This window comes from Sparus aurata, chromosome 23 (genome assembly GCF_900880675.1).
Source record: "Sparus aurata chromosome 23, fSpaAur1.1, whole genome shotgun sequence".
In the NCBI taxonomy this organism is placed as follows: domain Eukaryota; kingdom Metazoa; phylum Chordata; class Actinopteri; order Spariformes; family Sparidae; genus Sparus; species Sparus aurata.
This window is the reverse complement of record NC_044209.1, coordinates 6590431-6612271: the sequence shown is the minus strand read 5'-3', so window position 1 is coordinate 6612271 and position 21841 is coordinate 6590431. Positions and strand designations below refer to the sequence as shown.

Sequence of the window (21841 nt, the reverse complement as noted above, 5' to 3'; positions counted from 1 at the left end):
ATATATTAATGCAACATAGAGACGTCTGCACACAACTCTAATGGGGGATCTTAAAGAACTCAGACACAATTGACAAGGTAATTCTATATGGTTTTATGAACAATATTCCAGTTAAAATCCGCAATTAATACACTTTATACCAAATTACAGTGATAAAAATAATCAAACACTTCAGAGGACATTTTAACCAAAGCCCACAGCCTTCTCCTCCTCATATAGAAGCGTCTCCCAGGGGTGCACGTATGAACAGGGGGAAAAAATATGTGGTGAAACTAAGTTGAATGAACAGGATTTATGTAGGGAATATAAACAAACAATGGTCAGCATAAAAGCATCAGCAAACTCTTACAGCACTAAAGTGTTTTTTTTAGTTGTTGCTTCCCCCATGATTGTTAATAGTTGATAAAAATCGTGGGGGTGGGAGGCATGAGCTTTATTCGGCTTCTAAAGGTGGGCCTGAGAGAAAAGGTGTGAGAACAACTGTTCTATAGTAATTTAACTGTAAAATCATATCAAAATATCGTATATATGGAGATGAAATGTAACTTCATTTCCCTGTACCATTTTCTAAATGCGGTTTCATAGCTTTTCCCGCAATGCCAGGAGTATAATTCTTGTGGAGACATACCAAATCCTGTTACTTTAAACTATGTTTCGAGTCTAAGGTACTCAAAAACTTGAATTCAAACTTTGACATTTTGAGAAGTACCTTAAATCAGGAGATCGGTACCACTCACACGTCTGTGCAGTAGTAGCTATGCTACGCTGTAATGCCAGCGTAGCATAGGTACCAGTTTATTTCTTTGTGCTAAGCTAACTGAGAACGGCGTCGGTTTTCTCATCTAACCCTCGGCGAAACAACAATTAGGGTATTTCCCAAAATGTCGAACTATTAGTGTAAGGATTTTGACACTAAAACACATCTCGCAGGCTTAAAAAACTTAAGAACTATTATGACAATAAACCCCCCAAATGTCTTGTGTCTCAGTGGTAGTTATAGCCCTGAGCAGCAGTGAGCAAGAAAGTAAAAGTATCAAAGGGCTGTTAAAAATGTAACAAATTGCCTACTTTTTCTAATTAACATTTAATTACCACAATAAATCATCTCATGGTTACTGATTATTAATATTTTTTTCCCTAAGCTATAAAATCTGCATATTCTGCTCTTTGGCAAACGATGTTAAACGTATTGAGGATCTTCCGCTGATGAAGCACAGAACAAGTCCGAAGGCAGAGAGACAGTTGAGATGAGTGGTATCTGCGAGCCTGCAGGAGGGCTTGTTGAAATTCTCGGCTTTGTCCACCAGAGGGAGGAAGTGGATTTTTAGAGCCCCTCAGTCCACAGCTATGAAAGCCCTACGCTATAAACCATGTCTCTCTCCTTGGCAAAGTGAAGTGAAAGGTTGGATGCTCGGAGCCAAAACCAATGTAATTAGATGATACCAGATGGTGGTACATTCTTCTTTACTACTCATTAAGGCAGCAGTGCAGCATATAGTGTCTAATGGAAGGCACAAATATTAAAAATGATAGGCTTCAGGCTAATGAGCAGATCTCTTCTTACATGACAGAGCAGCACTGACAAGTCTTGCGCTTGGAAGTGCCTCCTCCCTCTGCTATACTGGGTAAAGATGAATTATGCAGCCCCTTATCGCCCTCCTCTGCCTGCACTTTAACTCCCGCGGCCCCGTTTCCTTCCAGGGGAATGTCCTGAAACGCTTGGTGCTGGGACTCTTCCCCTGGCTGAGGTGTAGCAGACGTTTCAGGGCCAATTACGTGTTCTTCTCCCTCCTCGGTGATAATCACTCGTTCCGCAGTGAGCATGCCCTCGAGCTCCTCTTGGCCTTGACCCTGGTCGGTTGTAGAATCAGTGTATCCCAGGAAAACAAGAGTAACCGGGCCATCCTCCAAGCTTTGATCATCCACGTGATCTACTGCTCCTGCAATGTTTCTAACTGCCATGATGCTTCCGTCCTCTTTTTTCTCCTCCTTCCTCCCCATGCTTGCAGCACAGTCCTCCATCCCCAGCTCAGCTTCCAAGGCATAGCATCTAGAGCTGTCTGAAAGCGTATTATCCTCCGCTGACACGGCATGACGGGTAGAAAAAGACAGGACTTCTCCCTCCGGGGCTCCGCTGACTTCCACGTTCTCTATCTTTGCCTCCGCCTTGTGTGGCGTCACTGTGACCTCATCCAGCAGCACTTTCATCCCGACCCCATCGATGACGTTCAAGATCTGCCCGAGCTCTTCGGTCGAGGGTTGAACTCCGACCCCACCGACGGTGTGGATGCTTTTCCTGCCATCGTCGAAGACGGCGGCAGCCATTGGAGCGCCGGCCGGTGAGGCCACGGGGGCCACTGACCTGACGACGGTGGCACCCGTCCTGGGGTCTCTCTCAACTTGCACTGCCACTGTTCCCAGGACTGTAATAAAGGAGACGGAACAGAATTTAAATCTGGATGATAAAATTAAGAGGGAATACAACTCTAAAGGTTATATCTCTGGTAAATATTAAAATTCTCTGCAGCTGAAGTCAAGTCGATATTTTCATCCACTCAAACTGTTCTTACATGTATCACAGGCCTGGGTTTAATTAAGAGGGGAGAAGTAAAACGGTCAATTCCAGGTCAGGATCAGAGTTCTGCGTCTCTGATGTGAGCCGGCACCATAGACAATATATAGAGACACAATCCAGCAGCTCTCTGCTCCACACAGCCATCCAGCGGGCATAAAGAATTAACGAACAGAAATAATAAAGTGGGCTAAATATAACCTTGTTTCCCAGGCCGCTCACCTCAGTGCCATCGTTAAGTCGAACCCCGAGGGCAGAGCCATATCAAATAAAGGGGTCATCATTTGCGAGAGGAGAGGAGACTGGACGGATGACTGATGATATTCTGATATTACGTGGCTGAAATTCCTGTTTAGCAAATCTTATATTTATCATGTTCCACAGTAAAACATTCGGCAACACAAAGAGCTGTAGTTAGACGGGACCTTTATGAACTCATCAAACTCATCGTGGGACAGTTATTTGAGCTAAACCACACTTACTCAACCCAGATTTTGAGCCAAAAGTAGTGAAGACATGACCAGGGAGTCCTTAATCTGGTAATTACACCAGCGCTCTATACTGTGCAATCCTTCTACAGTTACAACAAAGTCTACTCTCGAGCCTTACCTGATCGCCCATCTTGCCTGCTTTCATGAAACATCCTTTGTGCCATTTGTATGGAGAAGTGATCCTCAGTCTGTTTATTCACTGAAAAAAAAGCCAAACATACATTGTTGTTACATTTATATATCATATTCGCTTTGAAATCAGTATCCTAGGTGTTTGTTTTGATTTTTAGGTAATTATTTGCTGAACAATTTTATTACCAAACACAAGAAATTCAAGTTTACTGAATGACAGCGCCCTCCCCACATTAAGCTGAACGATGTGTTTAGCTGTTGCTGAGTCTCAACTGCATTTTGAGCACTAGCTACCTTAACTCCACCATTCTGTATGTGTTCATTGAACTACTAACTGTGTTGTGATTCAAAGCACAGAGTAATGACGTGTTGAGTGTGCGGGACCAGCCGTTCCTGTGAATTTTGACAGTCTGATTATTTGCCATTATCACAGCCGAACCCATGAAACAGAGACGGCTGATGACAGCCAGACTTTTTTCCTTTGTTATGATGTGAGACAAACACAACACTGAGTGTGCAGAAGCTGCTGACTAATGCCACTCTCTAAGGTTGAGATACAACCTCACAAATGTAATGTACAGTGAGTCCTCGCAAATGGTAAAAGAAACCAATATTGTGTAAAAAAACAACAACAAAAAAACATCATGTATCAGCACTTGTGGGAATACTGACCTTATGTGTTACCGCAAAGAAGAAGTGCTCGGCTGAGCTAGTTGTGAGCTAATTAAAAGCTAGTTCACCCTCAACATAACTCATGCCAAAGATAGCCTTTTTCTGATGTGGTATCGGCCCTCATAAATGTGAACGTTTGTTGCCAACTTTGAGCAATGTACAGCATGCTGCGCGAACCCTTCAGGATCAATACTTATTTGTATTTGCGAAAGCCGGCAATAGCAAATGGAAGTTCAGAGACAAAATCTGAATACTAAAAGATGAGCAGGCCGCAATGTCACTACAGAGCAGTGCTATCTCCTAACAACACTGGCTCCTAAACGTCTGATAAACACCGGCAGGGGAAACGCCTTCACAGAGGCCTCGGTTTCCACAAATATGTCAATTTATTTGTTAAAAAAACAAACATTTGCTCAATAGCTGCAGTATCGTCATAATTTCCTCGTGCAAAAATTGAGGAGAATTCAAATTTCAGCTTATTGTTTTTAATTTTCTGTTAACCTTTCAAATTAAAGAGCGAAACAAAGCTTTCAGGAGGATTTAAGATGCTAATATAACTTCAGAATGCATCCCAATTTCAGCCCAACATTTTTTTGAATGATGTCTGGAGGGAAGAAATTCATTAGTACGCTCAATTTATTAAAATATTCAACTGCGTTGCAATGTTCATCCTTTAGTTCCGGCCCGCGGGCCACATCCGGCCCAGAAGCAGCCTCTGAGTGACCCACAAATCTGATATTTGACTTAATGTGTCAACTACATCTATAGTGTCTATGTCTCAGGCACTGAATTCAGATCGACCGAAGAGTGTTGGGATAAATATTTTGCACTCATGGTGTTCTTGTCCAGCAGAATGAGTCATGCAGGCAGAATGTAAGTAACGTTACAGACAAAGTAGAGCTGTTTCTCAGCCGTGGCTCCATTCTGTCACCCTGATTTCAACGACTATTCTTCATGCAAAGACTTAGTTATGGTAAATTATCGTCCGTCAGGAGAGAAAAGATTCTAGGCCGGCATAGTCATGAGAGTGACAATGAGGGGATGGAAGCTGATGGTGAGCTGATGACGACGATTACAGCCCAGCTGACTTCTTACCTTGTGCGTCCTCGTCAGCGCCAGCCTGCGGGCGAAGAAAAGAGACAATTCTAAGTGCTCTCCGTGGTCGGACACTTTAAACAGACACTGAGCCTGCAACTTTAAACACATGCCTCCACTCCCCCTTTCTGGAGCCCTGCCCTACTTGTGCCCTGCCATAAATATTTCAAAGACATCTTTAGAAGTGTTGAACCAAGCCGAGTCGCATCATGTTAAGAGATGCTGAGGTTAATTTGCCTAACAACAATTTCAGTCCTGCTGTTGGGTGCCAGTGTTAGACTGAGCTAAATGTGAGCTGTGCAGTAAAGCCACACATTTGTTTGTGTGGAGGCTAAAGTTCCCGCGCTGCCACAGGACGCATTTTCAACATGTGAGAAAAAAATAGAACAAATGATAAATACAAGCTGATGCTCATGTATTAAACAATAGATCCAGGTTGACTTTAGGTTACTAGGGAACAAATCTAAGAGAAACAAATCTATAAATGTATGATATTCCTGAAGCAAAACATTTGTTTCCTTCCTCATCAAGCTCAGCGTAAAAGCTGTGATTTGATTTACTCATGCAGCGTTAAATCCTTACGTCGTAGCACTGTTCTAAATGTTTTATTCATGATACATAATTTGAGGCATTCACAGCCCAGCTGCGCAGGCTAGTAGATTATTTTCTGTTTGTTGTGCTATTTATTTATTTTACGCTCAACTGCCTGGGATGTGGCAAGAGACCAGACTGAATATCATTGTCATCCTCCTGACCTCTATTTCATATTCATAAAATAAATGAGATTTTAAAACATTCAGCTCTTTAAAAGGACTTTTAGCTAAAGGGGCTCTTGGTGTTGTGTTTATTTACCCTCTGCCTTCACAGCGACTCGAAACATTAAATATTTTGGGGCAGTTTATTTATGTCTCAAAATGTTCAAACTTCAAGTGAACCCAGACTTTGTCGGCTAAAATTTTACACCGAATATGATGAAATCTCTCAGAAGTGGCTACTTTGTGCATGTGTGTGAGTTTACGATGCTCGAGAAACGTCTGTCTATCTCACCCGATAGTGTTTGTCTGTTCTGGCAGCGGTTGAACGGTTGACAGAGTCTTTGTTTTCTTCTTGTGAGGCTTGTTCCTCTTTTCTGGCATCAGCTGCCTCCTCGTCCTCGGGCGTCTTCTGACTTTTGGTTTGTTCCCTGACACACAAACACACACATGCACGCACACACGCACAAACACACACACACACACAGGCTCAGACGTAATATGTGTCTACACAAAACGCTGCACATTAGAGCTCGTAGCATAAATGATTCAGAGCAGCGCACCAAGAAAAAGAAACACTGGATGTTGTGTGTGTGTCTATGTCTTGGTCTATAATCCATTATATCATTCTGTCACATGGTTGCCTTCAATTTAATCTTGCCATGGTCAATATAGAAGTATGTGACTGTGTCTGTGACGAAAACTGTACTCCCTGCTTCATGGCAAATACTTCCATCTTTAGAAATGCACATGTGATCTCTGCACATTTTCTGACTCTGTGCAGGCAGAGTACACCTTAAAGGTCGAGTGTGTAGGATTATCGGGATTTATTAAGAGAAACATAATATAATATTCATGATTATGCTTTTATTTGTGTACAATCAACCGTGTAGTCACGACGTCACGCGATGCTCACCGACCCGCAAAAATAAGTTTTCCCATAAGCTTATATTGACATATTGAGACTTTTTTTTTTAAAATTTTTTTTATTTTTACATCATTAACCCCACGAAATGACTTGTTTCATCATTAGAATTAATTTTCTATGATAACATTAGCTGAGGGCTAAACAAGAAGTAAAGCTGTTCAGTCTATGTCTCTGATGCGCATGCTCTATTTTCACACAATCTTCTGCAAAAAGCTGTGCAGAAGATCGGGGTAATTTAATACCTGGACATCTAATTTTTTCACCATCGAACAGCCTTCATAGGAATAAACTCAGACCCGTCTCCATCGCTGTAACCAGCTCTCATCTTAAGTTCATTCTAAGTCTACTTCCAAGTACTCCTCCATGTTCCACTGCAATGTTGCAACAGTTGCCCAGAAAGGACTAACCAAACACTGATTCTTAAGAGGGCCTTTTTTAAAAATGTTTTTAGCAGCCTCTGTAAGGAAGGATGAGGCGAGGGATATTCAGTTGGTTGCAATCGACAGTCACTGCTAGACGCCACTTTCTCCTACACACCTGGGCCTTTTACAACCACAAGTGCTCCTGTGCCCCCTATCATGAATGTTTCCCACCGCTAAACAAGTACCGGTTCTGGGCTGGTACTAGTGCTGGTTCAAAGTTGGTTCAACCCGTTTGCTTTTCCATAGGCATGAGAGCCACTATAGAGTCACATCATCTGGACACTGTCTACAGTATGCCTCCAGGTTCCCGGCATTGTTAGGAACAACTATGGAACTTGGAACAAATATGACAACATTGACTCTTAATAAGTGTTGCTCCTGGTTTTTCATGCCCACATTTGCATCCAGACATGACTGGCCCTCTGACCACTATTGACTCGTTGAAAATAGTTAAAATCTTTTTATTTATATTCTAATGGATAAGGCAGAACAAGCTACACTAGCTCTGATTTTCTAAAATTGGTGGTCATCGCCTTTTTTATTGGTCCTTGGTCACAATAACCCCGTTCCTAGGCCCTGACATAGCCTGTTATTTGGTCTAGGACAGCAAAGTGTTGGTGCAGCTCAACAAACACTTTTCCTGGGCTGGACCCAGTTCTTTGGCTGTCAAAACACATAGAACATTTTCCAGAGTAGGCACTGGCCTCCGAACCAGCACCTGAACCTCCATGGTCAAAAAAGGATTAAATGACACGGTAAAACTGTGACTGAATCTGAATAAAGTGGTTAAAATGTGTCTCACGTTGCTGTGTGCTGCTCTGCTTTGTCCTGAAGTGGTGGACCAGGCTTAGAGATCTCAAGTGATGCAGGGACAGGAGCTGGAGCTGTTTCACTGAGCCACTGCTCCCTCAAGTTCTGCCTCTGTATCAGAATACAGAGAAAAAAAAAATCAAGAAGAAGTCAAACAAAAGATCAGCCACTTAACTTGTAAGGCAGCTGGAATCGCGATCTTGTCATCTCAAAAATGTATCTTGCCAGGCTTTTGTGCTTGTGGCCGAATACATAGTGGTTGAACCAATTTTATTTTTTTTTAATTTTTTTTTTTATGAATTTATCCAGTTTGTATTTTAGGGACAATGCATATTAACCAACATTACTATAAATATACCAGAATTAGTGTAAATAAAGTTGGAAACCTTAAAATCTAGAAACAAGTTTAAAACAACAATCACAAAGTAAGACAAAGAGATGCTAGGTCACCAATAGGTGGTACGCTTGTTGGCCAGGCATGCAAACAGCCTACATTTGAGCAAGAAATAACTCTTACTGCAGCCCCATGTACTCGGCTTTAACATGGCAAAACTTGGCAGACTCACTGTGCCTCGTTAAGGTTGCTACGCTATGACCGGACAGTTCTTGGTCCGGTGCCGGGTTTTGCCCCAATTCTGTTGCACCATATTCATAAACAGACACAACCAAAACAAACAGCACACCAAGCCCTCTGCCCGTGTTTACACACAGTCGGCCAACCTGGCAGCAATCTGCCGTTTAGGCTCCTCCACAGACCAGACTAGGACTGGCCCCGCAGTGCTGCCATTTTGGATCTCGCTGAGGATGAGTAAGACCGGCAAGTGACAGTGAAAAGGTGTCACAGCTCTGCACCACAGCCTCGGGCCCCACACATCCTGCTCCTGGAGTTCAAATTCATCTGTCACTGGCTGTGGTGTGAGAGGAAGTGACAACCTGAAACCTGACAAACGCTTTTTTTTTTCCTTCTCCTCCAAACACTTGAAACCCCAAACTCCTGATAGATCGTACTCTCCACACATATCCGGGCCATGTATCCATGCACGGGCCCCGGCTGTTGATGGGTGGGGAGCAGGAAAAAAACTAATCAGCAGTTCAATCAGGAGAGATGCAGAGAATACCATCCTCTCCTCTGGGCTTTCAGTAGAAGAAAGCGACAAATTCTGCCTCACACTTAACCGTCACAAAGACGAGCGAGGCGTTGTATCTTCAGGCGAAACTCATTCAACTGCGGCGGGGATGGGCTGTCCCTGCCGCCAGCGATGCACTTACCCCGAGGCAACGTGCGGTTGGAGAAGGCAGAAATGTGTTGCACATTGTTTGTGTGGGAGGCTGTTAGAGTTGTGCATAATGCAGCACCGGGCTACAAAGATAATGTAATTCGTTATGTGTTGTTTATTTTGAAAAGATCACGTCCTAAAGGGAACGGTGAAGTGGCTCTGTGCAAAGAATCCCCAGCTCATACTAAATAACGTCCCTTTTTTTCCCACTCTATCATCACCGCTTCCACTCTTGCAGAAGACATCCGGAGTTTTAATCAAGTTTGTTTCCTCCGGTGGGTCGGGGTTGACATAGTAACAAAGAATTTTTGGTTGTGGAGCAGAGATTCTAATGCATCCTGCGCATGTAACTAAAGACTATTCGCTCATGTGTTGCTGGGAGTGAATCTGCGTCGTATTAAAAGTCCAAGTGACCCCACCCAGAACACTTTAGATAGGGCGTCGACTGGCGAGCCGCTAAGCTTGGCAACAGTCACAACACATGAAATGAGGGCGGGAAACGCCGATGGTCAATTTATAACATGAAGCAGCTGTAACGGACGGAAAGAATGAAAACAAATTGATTGGGCCCAACCCTCAGTTTTCAATGCTTTCGGCCGACAGTTAGATAAGAGGATTTATACCGCTCTCGTGTCTTTACGCGTAGCAAAGCTTACCCACTGCTCGCAGTTGCTACACATTTATTGCAGAAACACAAAGTGGGATACATCTTCTCATCTACCACTTGGCAAGAGAGATTAAGCAAAGAACTTAAATCCGCGTCAATTCAAATCACCTTTTTCTGGGCCGTCTTAAACCGCTCCTCCTCCGTCTCCCTCCTCAGCTTCTTCTCTTCTTCCTGCTGCTGACGTCTCTCCTGGCCAAGGGGGAAAAAGCGAAAATCTTTGAAGAGGTAACGTGAGGAAAAAAGAAGAACGGAACACTCTCGGAGAGGATGGGTCCGTCCCGTCTGGGTTGTGGGTGTGTCGTGCAAGAGAGGTGCGATAACTTAGCAGCTAAAGCACAATCACGGAGAAAACTTACTGAGACAGCGACACCTTTGTGAAAGAAAATCTCATATCACAGCTGATAAGGCAGTCAAATCCACTGCTTTAAAGAGTCTGAAGACTGAATCTGTACTCAATCCCAACTATTAAAAGTGACTGTCAGTGCTTCCTTGCGAGGATCTACGTTGCTTGAAAGTCATTTCTGTAGCCCGACGCTCACATAAAAGACATTGAATTCAATCTTTCCCGGGAATGTTATCACTACTTACCCCTCCACTCGCACAAAGTCTTCCTGTAAGTTATCTCTTAACCGCAAAACACTTGAATTATCCCAAAAAGCGCAGGTTAATGTGAACTGAAACAACAGCTGTATTTCTTCTGCTTAACAACAGAGAGAACTTGATCCAGGAACTCTGTACTTATGGTGGGTAACACCCGCTTTTTAATATAATTCTCTGGTAACACCCCTCTGCAGTCATGGTCCCTGAGGACAAGGACTTCTTCTGTGTGAAAGCAGAGTTCCGAGAACGATCGAGAGGGAGAGAGGGGATATTTTTAGGGGATGTGACCGACAGATTACAGCAGGCAGATACAGCTGGCAGGAGTGCAGGAATGCCGAGAGAAATAGTTCAGTGACGCAGCACATTGCATGCACGCTGACACTGTATCTGTACTGTTAATGTAAGCTCCAAAACATGCTGAGGTCCACTCCGGGCCCTCGCCGTCTCCGCCGAAGTGGGTCACTCGTGTTTGGGCAGATTTTTTTTTTACATTCGAGCGAGGTCAAGCAGCATCCACTCAGGCCCTGCAACCTTTCATTTCACAGTTCACTGAATACTGGCCAGAAAGTTAACCGGGGAATGTTCTTTGCGTGTTCACTTCAGGCGGTGCAGATCAAGCGCGACCGTTCCACTGAAGTGACGTGAGACGACGTTGCTGCGGTAAGATTATTTTGACACGAGGTGGGAGGTCAAGTTGGTTTAAGGCACACAGAAGTGGTCGGTAAAAGGGCGAACGTAAAGACAGAAAAAAAACACAAAGACGTTCTCACCACTATGGCTTGCAGCCTTTGTTGGTACTTCTCTGCCTCGTCCATGCTGGGCCTTGAAACAAACACAAAAGGAATACTTAGAGGGAGAGCAATACAGTTGCAATCATCACAATGCACCAAATATGGACACATGTATTGGCAAAGTGAGGTAGTTAAAATGTTGTCATGCCAGTTCTCCAGCTGCGTCTATGATGGAGGCAGCGAATTCCATTTTTACACCAATACGTTGAGTATATGAGGGTTTTTTAAATATAAGAAAACCCTCCAACAACAGGTGTTTAGGTGTCAATTGCATTTCTGCTTGTTTGGTTTTTTTTGGTTTGTCACATTTATATCACAAATGTGCTACAAAACAGGGAACCGTAGAGAGCAGTAGATCAGAATATGTACATCCAGGAGACGTTAAAACCTCTTCATAAATAATATTCTGGATTAGAAGCCTTGTTATTCCAGCGCTGATTATGAAAGTTGCTCCTTTCTCATCTCTGTTGAGAGCTGCACATGCGCGGTATCCGTTGGGTAGCCATCAGTCAGACGGTTAACCGAACATTGAAATAAAGTTTTTCGTCAACAGCCCAAGTTCTGATTTGCCATTTGCCAGGAAGGTTGAGTCAAAATAATCTACAGCATGTCTGTTTGTGGTAACAAGGGAAAATGTCAGAGTGGAGCTCAATGGCAGAGGAATAAGATAACACAGGCTTTGGCTACAAAAGCATTTCATGGGTTTGGGTCAATTGGTTGACGGCACACAAATATTAGACTATCCCCTGCTTCTTTTTTGGGGGGACAATAGTGTGACCATGCTGATTAAAAAGACTGAATCCCACCCTTCTTAGGGTGTTGTGTACTACACTTGCATCCTCCACATTACAGATCACACAGATTCAAAAGGAAAAAAGTCTGTTTGCCACAGCTGATGCACTGAAAAAGAAAACTTCACCAGCTGTGCCTCCATGTTAGTGAAGAGGCAAATACTAAGGATTATTGATTGGTGGAGGAACACTCACTCATTGAGACGGAAAAGAGGATGACTGGTAAAGTCTCCATACTGTACTCCTCACAGTAGATATTGATCCTGACTCATAGATGAAAGATTTAAGGCCTTGCCATGTTCATGCTTGCACAGTCACAGCTCTGACAGGCATGGTGGGAGTGAGTGGAGCCAGCAGTGTGAAGCTGTAGACAGATATCGCTCACATTCCTCACACATGTAACATGCACGCCGAATTTATCTTCATGCGGTCCGGACCTTTTTTCATATTTAGTTTAGCGATTTCATGGATTTACCACCATCACTGAGTTACCGTACAAAGCAACCCTGATAGTCTTTCGGTTTTAGAAACATCTTGTTACTGTAGGATGCCTGTCATCAAACAAAAGTAAAGAGTATTAAAGAAAACGACAGTCAAATGTAAAAGACAGAAAGCGAAAGTCATTTTCCTGTTGAAACTTAGTGATGCAACGCATTAACAGATATGGCAGATGATCATATTAAATGCATCTAATACTTTAAACTGAAACCAACCGATTTTTTTTAACCATGATATTATCAATTCAATTCGAATTTCTCCAGAGGTGTTATGCAATGGGAGCTTAATATAAAAGTAATGCTCCTTGGCACTTAATCCTGTAACAGACCTCACATTACATCAAAGCTTCTCACTGTGAAGGGCCGTCTCTTTGAAGTCAGCCGGTTTATGAACCCTCCGAGATGTAAAATGATTTACCATTAATGACTGTTTGTTGGTTCATCCGAGATGAGGGAATAGCGGCTCCGGGCCCCCGTGTGCTGCCTGGTGAGTCAACGCTCCACCCAGCTAGGGAGCGTTGACTTTAGATTCCTATCTCGAAATGAGGTGATGGGGTTCCGCTGTCCCCGCGTGCCCTTTTTTCAGCCATTGCTGTGACCTCCGTGCAGGGGGAGTATTGATCCACGGCGGGAATCAGTACCACATTATCAGTTATTTGATGAATTGCTACATTGAGGCAAGATTATGTAACTTTACCTTATAGTAACAGCTTCAAAATCAATTTGACGGCACAGTGTTTTGTAACAGGGCGCGTGGTGTCTCCGTCTCAGCCTCTCCACGCCCCCATCACTTGTAGAAACACTGTTATGATGTAATGAGCTTAATTCGTAGTTAGCGCCTAATGTACATGCTGTCTGACATCTACAATTACTGGATGGATTGTCATTAATTTGATACAGACACAGTAGAAATTGTGTCCATCAATTCTTTGGCTTATCACAAAATACCTGCAAAACATGACAACATTCCCATTTAGCCTCGGTTGTACCTTGTTCAGTGTTATTTTGCCAAAAAATTGCCCTGCAGCTGGCCTGAGCATCCTTGTCATCCTCACTTTCTATTGTTTTTTGTCAGACGAATTCAGAAGCTCGCTTGCTCTTCTTCTTCAGCAAGCTCCAGGAGTGCCTTGCTACCATTGTCACTGTGAGCCAAGGATGTCTAATGACAACTGTATACAGTGTCAAATGAGGAGCCCTGTTCATTCCTATGAAAGCTGCTCAGTGGCGTATAAAGCCAAACAATCAAACTTCCTGGTATAAAATTACCCAGATTGTCTGCGCTGTGTGCACCTGCTAAATGTTGATCAAATGTTTTGATCAGCAGACCCCCAACCAACTAACCCATAACAGATTAGACTTTCCAAAAGAAAGTCTAATCTGTTATGGGTTAGTTGGTTAGTTATGGGTCTGTATGGATCAAATTACGGCAGTCAAATTAGTCATTCTGCAGGATTTGTGTCACTTCAAGAAAGTTTCCATTGTTTTATTGCCACTTCTTTCACAACATAAGCCTATGGGACGTTGTCATTTTGGGCCCCTTGTGCATCATGTGACGTTGTAATAGCATGGTTTGGCCACTCTGTCAAACTGGCATCAGAGCCTGCTGCTTGTCCTGGGGGTCTGCAGTGAGCATGTTAGCATGGCGGCATTAGCATTTCATTGAGGTACCCATATAGATGTGATTCACTGCCATATGGAGTATTTTGTTTTACTGTGTCCTCAGTTCAGATTTGGGTTTGCCCAAAACATGGTCTGCGTTGTCTAGTAGTGGTGCTTCACATTTCCCGCTTTTAATAAACTCTTATGGATTCAGATATGAGTCATACTAATTTTGAACTGCCCATGGGAAGAATAAATGTTCCTGTTTAGAGCCCTGTTTCCACAGTGTTTCATCTCCAGCAGTTGTCTCTTGTCACGACTCTCATCTGTGTGTGTGTGTGTGCGTGCATCCGTCTGACGTGGGTGTGCATCCGGCTGACTGGAATCACTTAAGGAAAAACACAGATTTGATTGGCTGAGTAGCGTCATGCGAATGATTTACCACGCATTGCAGTTGGTCTGAGTTTCCCGAACCACTAGTCCAAAAAAGGCAAGAAAATGTCCAATGGTTTACATTGAAACGCTGTGCCAAATGTATTGATTTATAATTATTTATCAGTTACAGGTCAGCATCCAGACACTATAGCACCTGGGGCCAGACCTGGAGAGCGGCTTGCCTATCGGTGATCTCGCAGGGGGTCTGGAGAGGAAAGTGGGTTAATAAGGTCATGGTCATTTGGCTTATAAGGGGGTCCAGATCTTTGCAGTTTTACTTCAAGATGTGCCATGTGGGACAGCTAGCTTCCTTTCTCCGCAGAACAGCTGTAAGCCAAGTAGCGTTTACTGTACATCATCATTTTGTTCAACCCAGGTTTGCTTATCTCTGTGCTAAAGGCGGAGATGTATTAGCTTCTGTTTTGGGGATGTCTTCCTTTGTGTGCTGAGGACATGGAAAATGTTACTTTACCAAATCTGCATGTCATCTTTTTGTGTTTTGAAACTTTATTTAAAAAAAATGCTGTTATGAATATGCCAAGTTCTTAAGGCCCCCCAGGGTGCAACATGACCCAATTCGGGAGCCAGTGCACCAGCTCATTGCTTAGACTGTACATATCATGGCTGCAATTACATTATATCATATTGACCTATATTAAATCAATTTAAAGGAATTTTTGCATAACGTCCCATATTTTTACCCTAACCCTAGTCCCAATATAGTATACTGGGTTATTTTTCATTCAGTGTACATCATTTGCTATCATTCATTCATTCATTTACAGTAGATATGTCAATAAGTGCTTTGTGACTATTTACATTTTCTGGTGTGTTGCCAAACTGCATTTTGCTGTACAAGTTGCCGCGCAATGACAATAACATTAAAATATATCAAAAATCTCCTTCTTAGGAGAGTGAACGCAGTGACAGCGACATGTTGATGCTCACAGATTTGTAATGAGACTCTCAACAATAACATCTTGCGTGATGTTCAGATGTACACATGAATATGGAGGATAATAGGAGTCAAAGTGGAGACGAACACAGTGGGAGTCAGAGGTACAGAAGTAGCGGTAGGAGGGTGAGATGGAGCAGTGACAGCTGTACGGTGGCGCTACCTTTTAACTTCACCGACGGAACTTTGTCACTGAAAGCCAAGTGACTTCATACGCAGAACAAAGCCGCGCGGAGATCAGAGGAAACGCGAAGATCAAGACGAACGCGATCCGTGACACACAACAACGTTCGCCGCGTCCACAGGTGGGCGGCGTTCTGCGTCGTATGAAGGAGGAAGGGTAATGAGGAGCTGTGACTGCTCATGAAGCCGGAACACTGCTGGGAGTTTTCGCTCTGTTTGAACATGAGAAAGAAGCTCTTTGAGAACCACAAGGTCACTGACAACCTCGGGGGAGCTGCTATCTCCTCATGACAGCAGCCTCTGCCAATACGTGCGCACACACACACACACACACACACACACACACACATTCGCGCAACAACACAAAACAGCAGGCAACACACTGCCTCGGAGTGAGTGGATATGAAAATGATACTGTACATGTGGGTGGGTGTATGAGTGCGGGAGTGTGTCGCCTGGAGTTTAATGAGATGAGATATGTGTGTGACAGGAGTGGTCGATGTTTGGTTGGCAGTGTGGACTGTGTTTCACATACATCATCATTCTCATGGCGGCCCTGTGGCTTATATGATGGATGTTGATCACATGAGACCATACGTTTCACTTCCTGTGGACACGCAGAGACAATGAGACGATAAGCGAACAGCCTGATGATAAAGAGGGTCACCGGCTAACAGTGCAAGGATGAAGAGGTTTGGAGCGTAAAAATGAACAAAGGCGAACAGATGCTGATTGAATTCCATGGAGGCTTCTGACCCGGGAGGAATCCCCAGGGATAAAGAGCAGAACAGGAAGCCTCTTTGCATCATACAAATGACTCACAGTTGGAGCTGCAGCCGGTCACTGGGCTGGCAGTAATTTCAGTGTACTTTTAGATGTACTGCCGGAACTTTTAGCTATTTGGCTATTTCCGAATGGTTATTCATAATGCCAGTCACCGAGTCTGTTTCTGACTTGTTCAGGGCGACAAAGTCATAAGATTACCACAATTTTGTAGTGGATTGTATAAAAAAAATAAAATAGAGCCCACTCACATAATGTGTTTGCACCTTTTTAATCTTAGAGGTAAACCTTCTGACAAAATGGGAGTATTTTGAGGCTAGCAGACATAACTAATGAATGGCCTTTATTGGCCTACTAACAACAGGATCAAAGGGCCAGAATGAGGTTGTTGAAGGGCTGCATCCAGCCCATAGGCTGCCAGTTGAATAGGTTTGGTCTAAAACGACGTATATATCGTTATATCTTTAAAAGGGTTGGGCGATAAAAATGATCACCATAATGATGATAAATGGATGACATTTATTTTTGATACGGCTTTTTTGAGTCCGCATTCCTCTCCCAAGAAAACACCAAACCATCAGCCAAGAAACAAATGCAAGTGTCTGATGCACGTTTCTGGCCCCTCCCACTCACAATGACGGTGACCACCTGTGTGTCGAGCTGACACAAGAAAATTAGCAGTCTGAATAGCGAAACCGAGCATGAAGAAACTGACAAGGACGAGGAAATTGTGCCAAAGAAAGCTCACACCACTTCGCTTTTTTGGAAATAGTTCTCCTACCTGAAGTCTGACAAATGACAGACCAGCATTCGGTGCAAGATGTGTCGGCGGCCACAAACCTCTTCCATCATCTCAACAGGTACCGACCCCAACAGAACTCCGAAAGCAGGAGTTTGCGCTATCATGCTAGCTTCAGCCTCCCCGCAAGTAGTTTTTTATTCAGTGTTTAACATAAAGCCATTTATTTGGTTGGTTCTGTTGAATGTTTGTCTAGTATCTGACCGGGCTCAGATGAATAAGTGAATTTTATGAACCATAATTAACCTGGTTAATTCTGGTTTGTTTTGGGTTCTGTCCTAAGGAGAATACTCTTAAAACTGTCAATTCAACTTTATTATTAGTGTGTTGAGGCTTTGCAGCGGAACCGGGTTCGACTCCCAGCCTGGGTCCCTTTGCTGCGTGTCACTCCCCCTCTCTCTCCCTGTTTCCTGTCACCCTCTTCAGCTGTACTATCAATAAAGCCATAAAAGGCCCAAAAAATAACGAAAAAATAAAAATAAAAATATATATATGGTATATCGTGATAATTATCGACACCGATCAATATAGAAAAACATATTGTGATAATTATCGACACCGATCAATATAGAAAAACATATCGTGATAATTATCGACACCGATCAATATAGAAAAACATATCGTGATAACAGTTTGGGCCATATTGCCCAGCCCTAATCTTTAATAGCCGTCATAGCACCCAGCCCTACAGGTGGGCAAAATAATACATAATTAGTGAAGAAGATGTTAACTACATTATCTCGCTAGGAAGACACACCAGGCACAAAAGAGTCCTATTCAAGATATATTTTACTTGAGAAGCTTTAAGTTTATGTTTCTCTGGAGAGTTTCCCCTTTCCTGTCAGGTTTTAACACTTCCTAGCTTTTGCTGCCACCTCACCCTGCCACACTAAAGCGGCTGTTGATCGCTCACAACCTCGACCAAGCAAGTAGTCAGCAGTCAATGAGTCAAAGAGCTACACGTTTCTGTCCTGAGTTGTTGGACACCAAAAAAAAAGGGGTGTAAAACAACGTGAATATTGGACAAGACATTAATCAGGAGGATAGAGACACATAGCATTTCTTTCAACGGCTGGACGGGTAAAAAAAGAACTGGAAACTTAAAAGGTCAATGTTCTCTTCCCAAGTTGTCTCAGCTGTCCCAAAATGACAAAACACAATTATTACAAGTTTAACTAGCTGGAGGACTGATGCTGGCAGCTGGCAGCCTTTGGCCCTGAGCACACTATACATTCCTTCGTGGCTCAAATCACCAGATTACTATGTTACTATTACTATTATGATAACTATCATGTGCTGAAGCTACAGAACTACCTGCCTCTTTGCATTTTAAGAGGCGGGCCACTTGGTAGTCCCACAACTCAAAAAATCAAAGCGAGACAGCTCAAGTTTTGAATGCTGTAAATCATTCAATCCTCATCATTCATATTCAAATAAGTCATTCCTTTTGGAAATAATAAGTTAGTAGGACTTCACCAGATTGTTGGCAAGTGGCTAGAAATTGAAACTCCTCTTGCGCTCCGGTGCAGCCGAAGGACACGCAGCTAATTTATACTTTATAAATTATCAATGTAGAGAATGCCAGTGTCTTATTTATAAACACAGTCCATTAAACCACGAACTTGGAAAAACAATTCCCTTCCGCCATTAAAAAGGAGACGGGAAGCTACCTGAGCACAAAAATAAACATCATTAATTATCGAAACAGCGTACATACACTTCACAGAAATAACACCAGCTGAATCTTTGTTACTTTTGCTTCACACTTTGCCTCTGCTGATAAAGTTGGACAGTGTTTAAAGAACAATGCATTTTTTAAATCTTAGAACATGTCATAACGCTGGTCTCCTGTGGTTTTCCTCTTTTCATATATACATTTTTTATACAGCCACAACTGGAGGCTGCTCGCTGCAAAAAAATGAAACTGTTTACTCAGGCTTCCGTCACACGCGGTTAAAAGCGCACACAGAGCAGAACAACATAGCGGTGGGTGGGTAGAAAATGCATTTCAAGCTCAGCGTCCTGGTCAGGCAGCTTTTGATGTTAACATTAACAATTGAAATCAAGGAAAAAGCATTCTTCGCCTTCCTCTCCGAGAGCTTTTGGAGGTTCTCCCAAATTGCAAGGGAGGTAAAATGAATTGTTGATATTATTTTGACATTTAAAATGTCTCTCTGGCCATTTAAGTGCACCGTCATGATTCAGGTGACTTCTCTCTCATTGTGCGGGAGAAGCGTTTTTCTGCCAGCCGAAGAAAAGGCGCACGGATTTCAAAGCCTGTATCGCTTACGGGAGGGGCGACGTCTTATCTCCTCCAACCTTATCTTCTCCCGGGGGGGTTTGGAATGGCCTTTTACAGCTGTCACTTCTTTTTATCGAACGACTTACTTGCTCAGGTCTGCTAAGAAGTAACGAGAGTGGGTGTGAAGTGCATCGGCGGTGCGCGGGAGATGAGGCGCTGTATGATTCTGGTTTTAAAAATATAATTAGAACAGAAGTGCCTGCTCTTCTTCTCAAGAGGGGGAGAAAAAAAATAAAAAATCCAACGACAGACTTCATAACGGTCTTCAGAGTAGCAAAATCCCAAAGGGAAGGCAGTTAGGAGGTAGCGATGAATCTTTTATTCTGTTTTTCAAGGTAAAGCACAACAGACTTGTTCTGTCGCCGCGTGTGCTGTCACATGTGATAACACAGCCACAGATTTGTTTGCAAAGTTCATCTGAGCCCGGTCAGTTAAGTAGGGGAAAGGCCAGGATGCAGATGTTTGAGCCTCAGTGGGGACAAAAACCCCCCCACTGTGTAAATATTGTGTTGTTCCGAATTCTCCTAAAAACTGGAATCCCAAAAATGGTAAGAGGAAAAAATGTGCTGTTTTGACTTAAGGTTCAACAATCTCTTAAAAGTGACTATAACCAATGTATTTGTAATAATCAGATTTAGCGTGAGAGGAGTGCTAGTGACAAACACACCGGGCATTCTCACACAATCATGGTTTCAGTGTGGCGTATTTTAGCATTGTCAACAATGTGCCCTTCCACATGAAAAAAACCTGTTCAGGAGTGACCAGAGGATTGGGCGGCTGTGGTTCAAGGGTAGAGCCAGCGTCTTGCTATCGGAAGGTCGCTGGTTGGATTCCCCTGGTCTGCATTTCTAAGTCTCCTTGGGCAAGATACTGAACCCCAAACTGCTCCTGTGATGTGCGTGTCGGCACCTCGCATGGCAGCCACCGCCATCAGTGTGTGAATGTATGTATGATTTACTGTAAGTCATTTTGGACAAAAGCGTCCGCTAAATGCCCTAAAATGTAGATGTAAATGAGGATTGTGACAAAAAGCTCAAAGGCCTACATCCCTCTATGGTCAAGCATCAGTGGGTCATATCCGATCAAGTCTAATCCATGGAGAACTCACCATGAATCTGACTTGGTTCTGACCCATCAAGGTCCGGCAAAAATGAGACTACGGACTTTTAAACTAGGTGGTCCGGGAGAGTGACCTTTCTTTGGCATGAGTTACTCTGACATTTTCACCCACACATAAACAATGTTTGAGGGATGAATGTATTAAATTATAGATATTGTGCTAGAATGGGATACTCCAACTAACAAGCAAACAAGCCCACCAACTTCACACAGTGATTTTGTCCAAAGCGACTTACAGTAATTCATACATGCATTCATTCATACACTGATGGCGGTGGCTACCATGCGGGGTGCCATTCTGGGGTTCAGCATCTTGCCCAAGGACACTTTGACGTGCAGACCAGAAGAACCGGTGATCTTCTGACAACACGACGCTGGCTCTACCCCTGAGCCACTTGCCTTTGAGAAAAAAAGACTGTCCCACCACGGCTGTAAGGCAACCAAACTTTGCTCCCTGACCTCTATTTTGGCCATTCACAGCAGTTGTTCAGATGAGCTGCCAGACAGCCATTTTCTTTTAATCAATATTCATTCCTTTACGGCTGCACAACATTATCTGACAACTATATCTCTGTGCCCATTTCAATTCTGGCACAATGGCTTTCACTCTTTGTGCTGGGGGCAACACACAATATGGCAATTAAGACCGGCTGATAAATGTATTTCGTGGCTAACATGTTTGCAAACAGTAGCCGATTTACACATCCAGCATACACAGGACAATATCTGCATTAATACCTCTAATATCCGCTGGGCAACTATTATATCATGGATACAGCACGGTATAATCGTTTTTTCAGGGAAAACAGCTGCTTCCGGCTGGAAAACACTCAAACGAGAGCAGAGAGACTGAACAAAAACATTTGGCAATTAATCCAAAATATGCATATAACCACAACTCTAAATAAGAAAGCATGAACCAAATGTAAATAATTACCATTTATATACATGTAACTTGGGCTTTTAGCTGCTGTGCACGTCAGGTGTATTGTCTTATCTAAAATAATACAAAAACATAGCAAACCTGCATCAAACCTGAAGAATCTGAGTACATGAAACATGACGCAGTGGTTAAAGTGCGTGCCATAATACAGAGATCATTGTGTCTGACACAAAAAAAGCTACATGACAGTTTTTTGTGGAGTGAGTCAGGACTCAGTGTTGACCAG

General features: G+C 43.2%; 1 protein-coding gene across 2 annotated transcripts in view; it reads right to left on the bottom strand.

Moving 5' to 3' along the window:
* Window positions 1-69: 69 nt before the first annotated feature.
* The window catches only part of LOC115575062 (paralemmin-2-like), a 33411-nt gene continuing 11639 nt past the window's right edge, over window positions 70-21841 (bottom strand). The window contains exons 3-9 of one of the 2 annotated variants that reach the window (XM_030406841.1): window positions 11189-11240; window positions 9927-10007; window positions 7867-7985; window positions 6010-6145; window positions 4963-4987; window positions 3182-3262; window positions 70-2423 (exon numbers count right to left, since the gene is read on the bottom strand). In XM_030406841.1, coding sequence (XP_030262701.1) covers window positions 1561-2423; window positions 3182-3262; window positions 4963-4987; window positions 6010-6145; window positions 7867-7985; window positions 9927-10007; window positions 11189-11240 — 1357 coding nt within the window. In that variant the 3' untranslated portion in view covers window positions 70-1560. The remainder of the gene's footprint in view (window positions 2424-3181; window positions 3263-4962; window positions 4988-6009; window positions 6146-7866; window positions 7986-9926; window positions 10008-11188; window positions 11241-21841) is intronic. The other variant, XM_030406842.1, reaches the window with a different exon arrangement.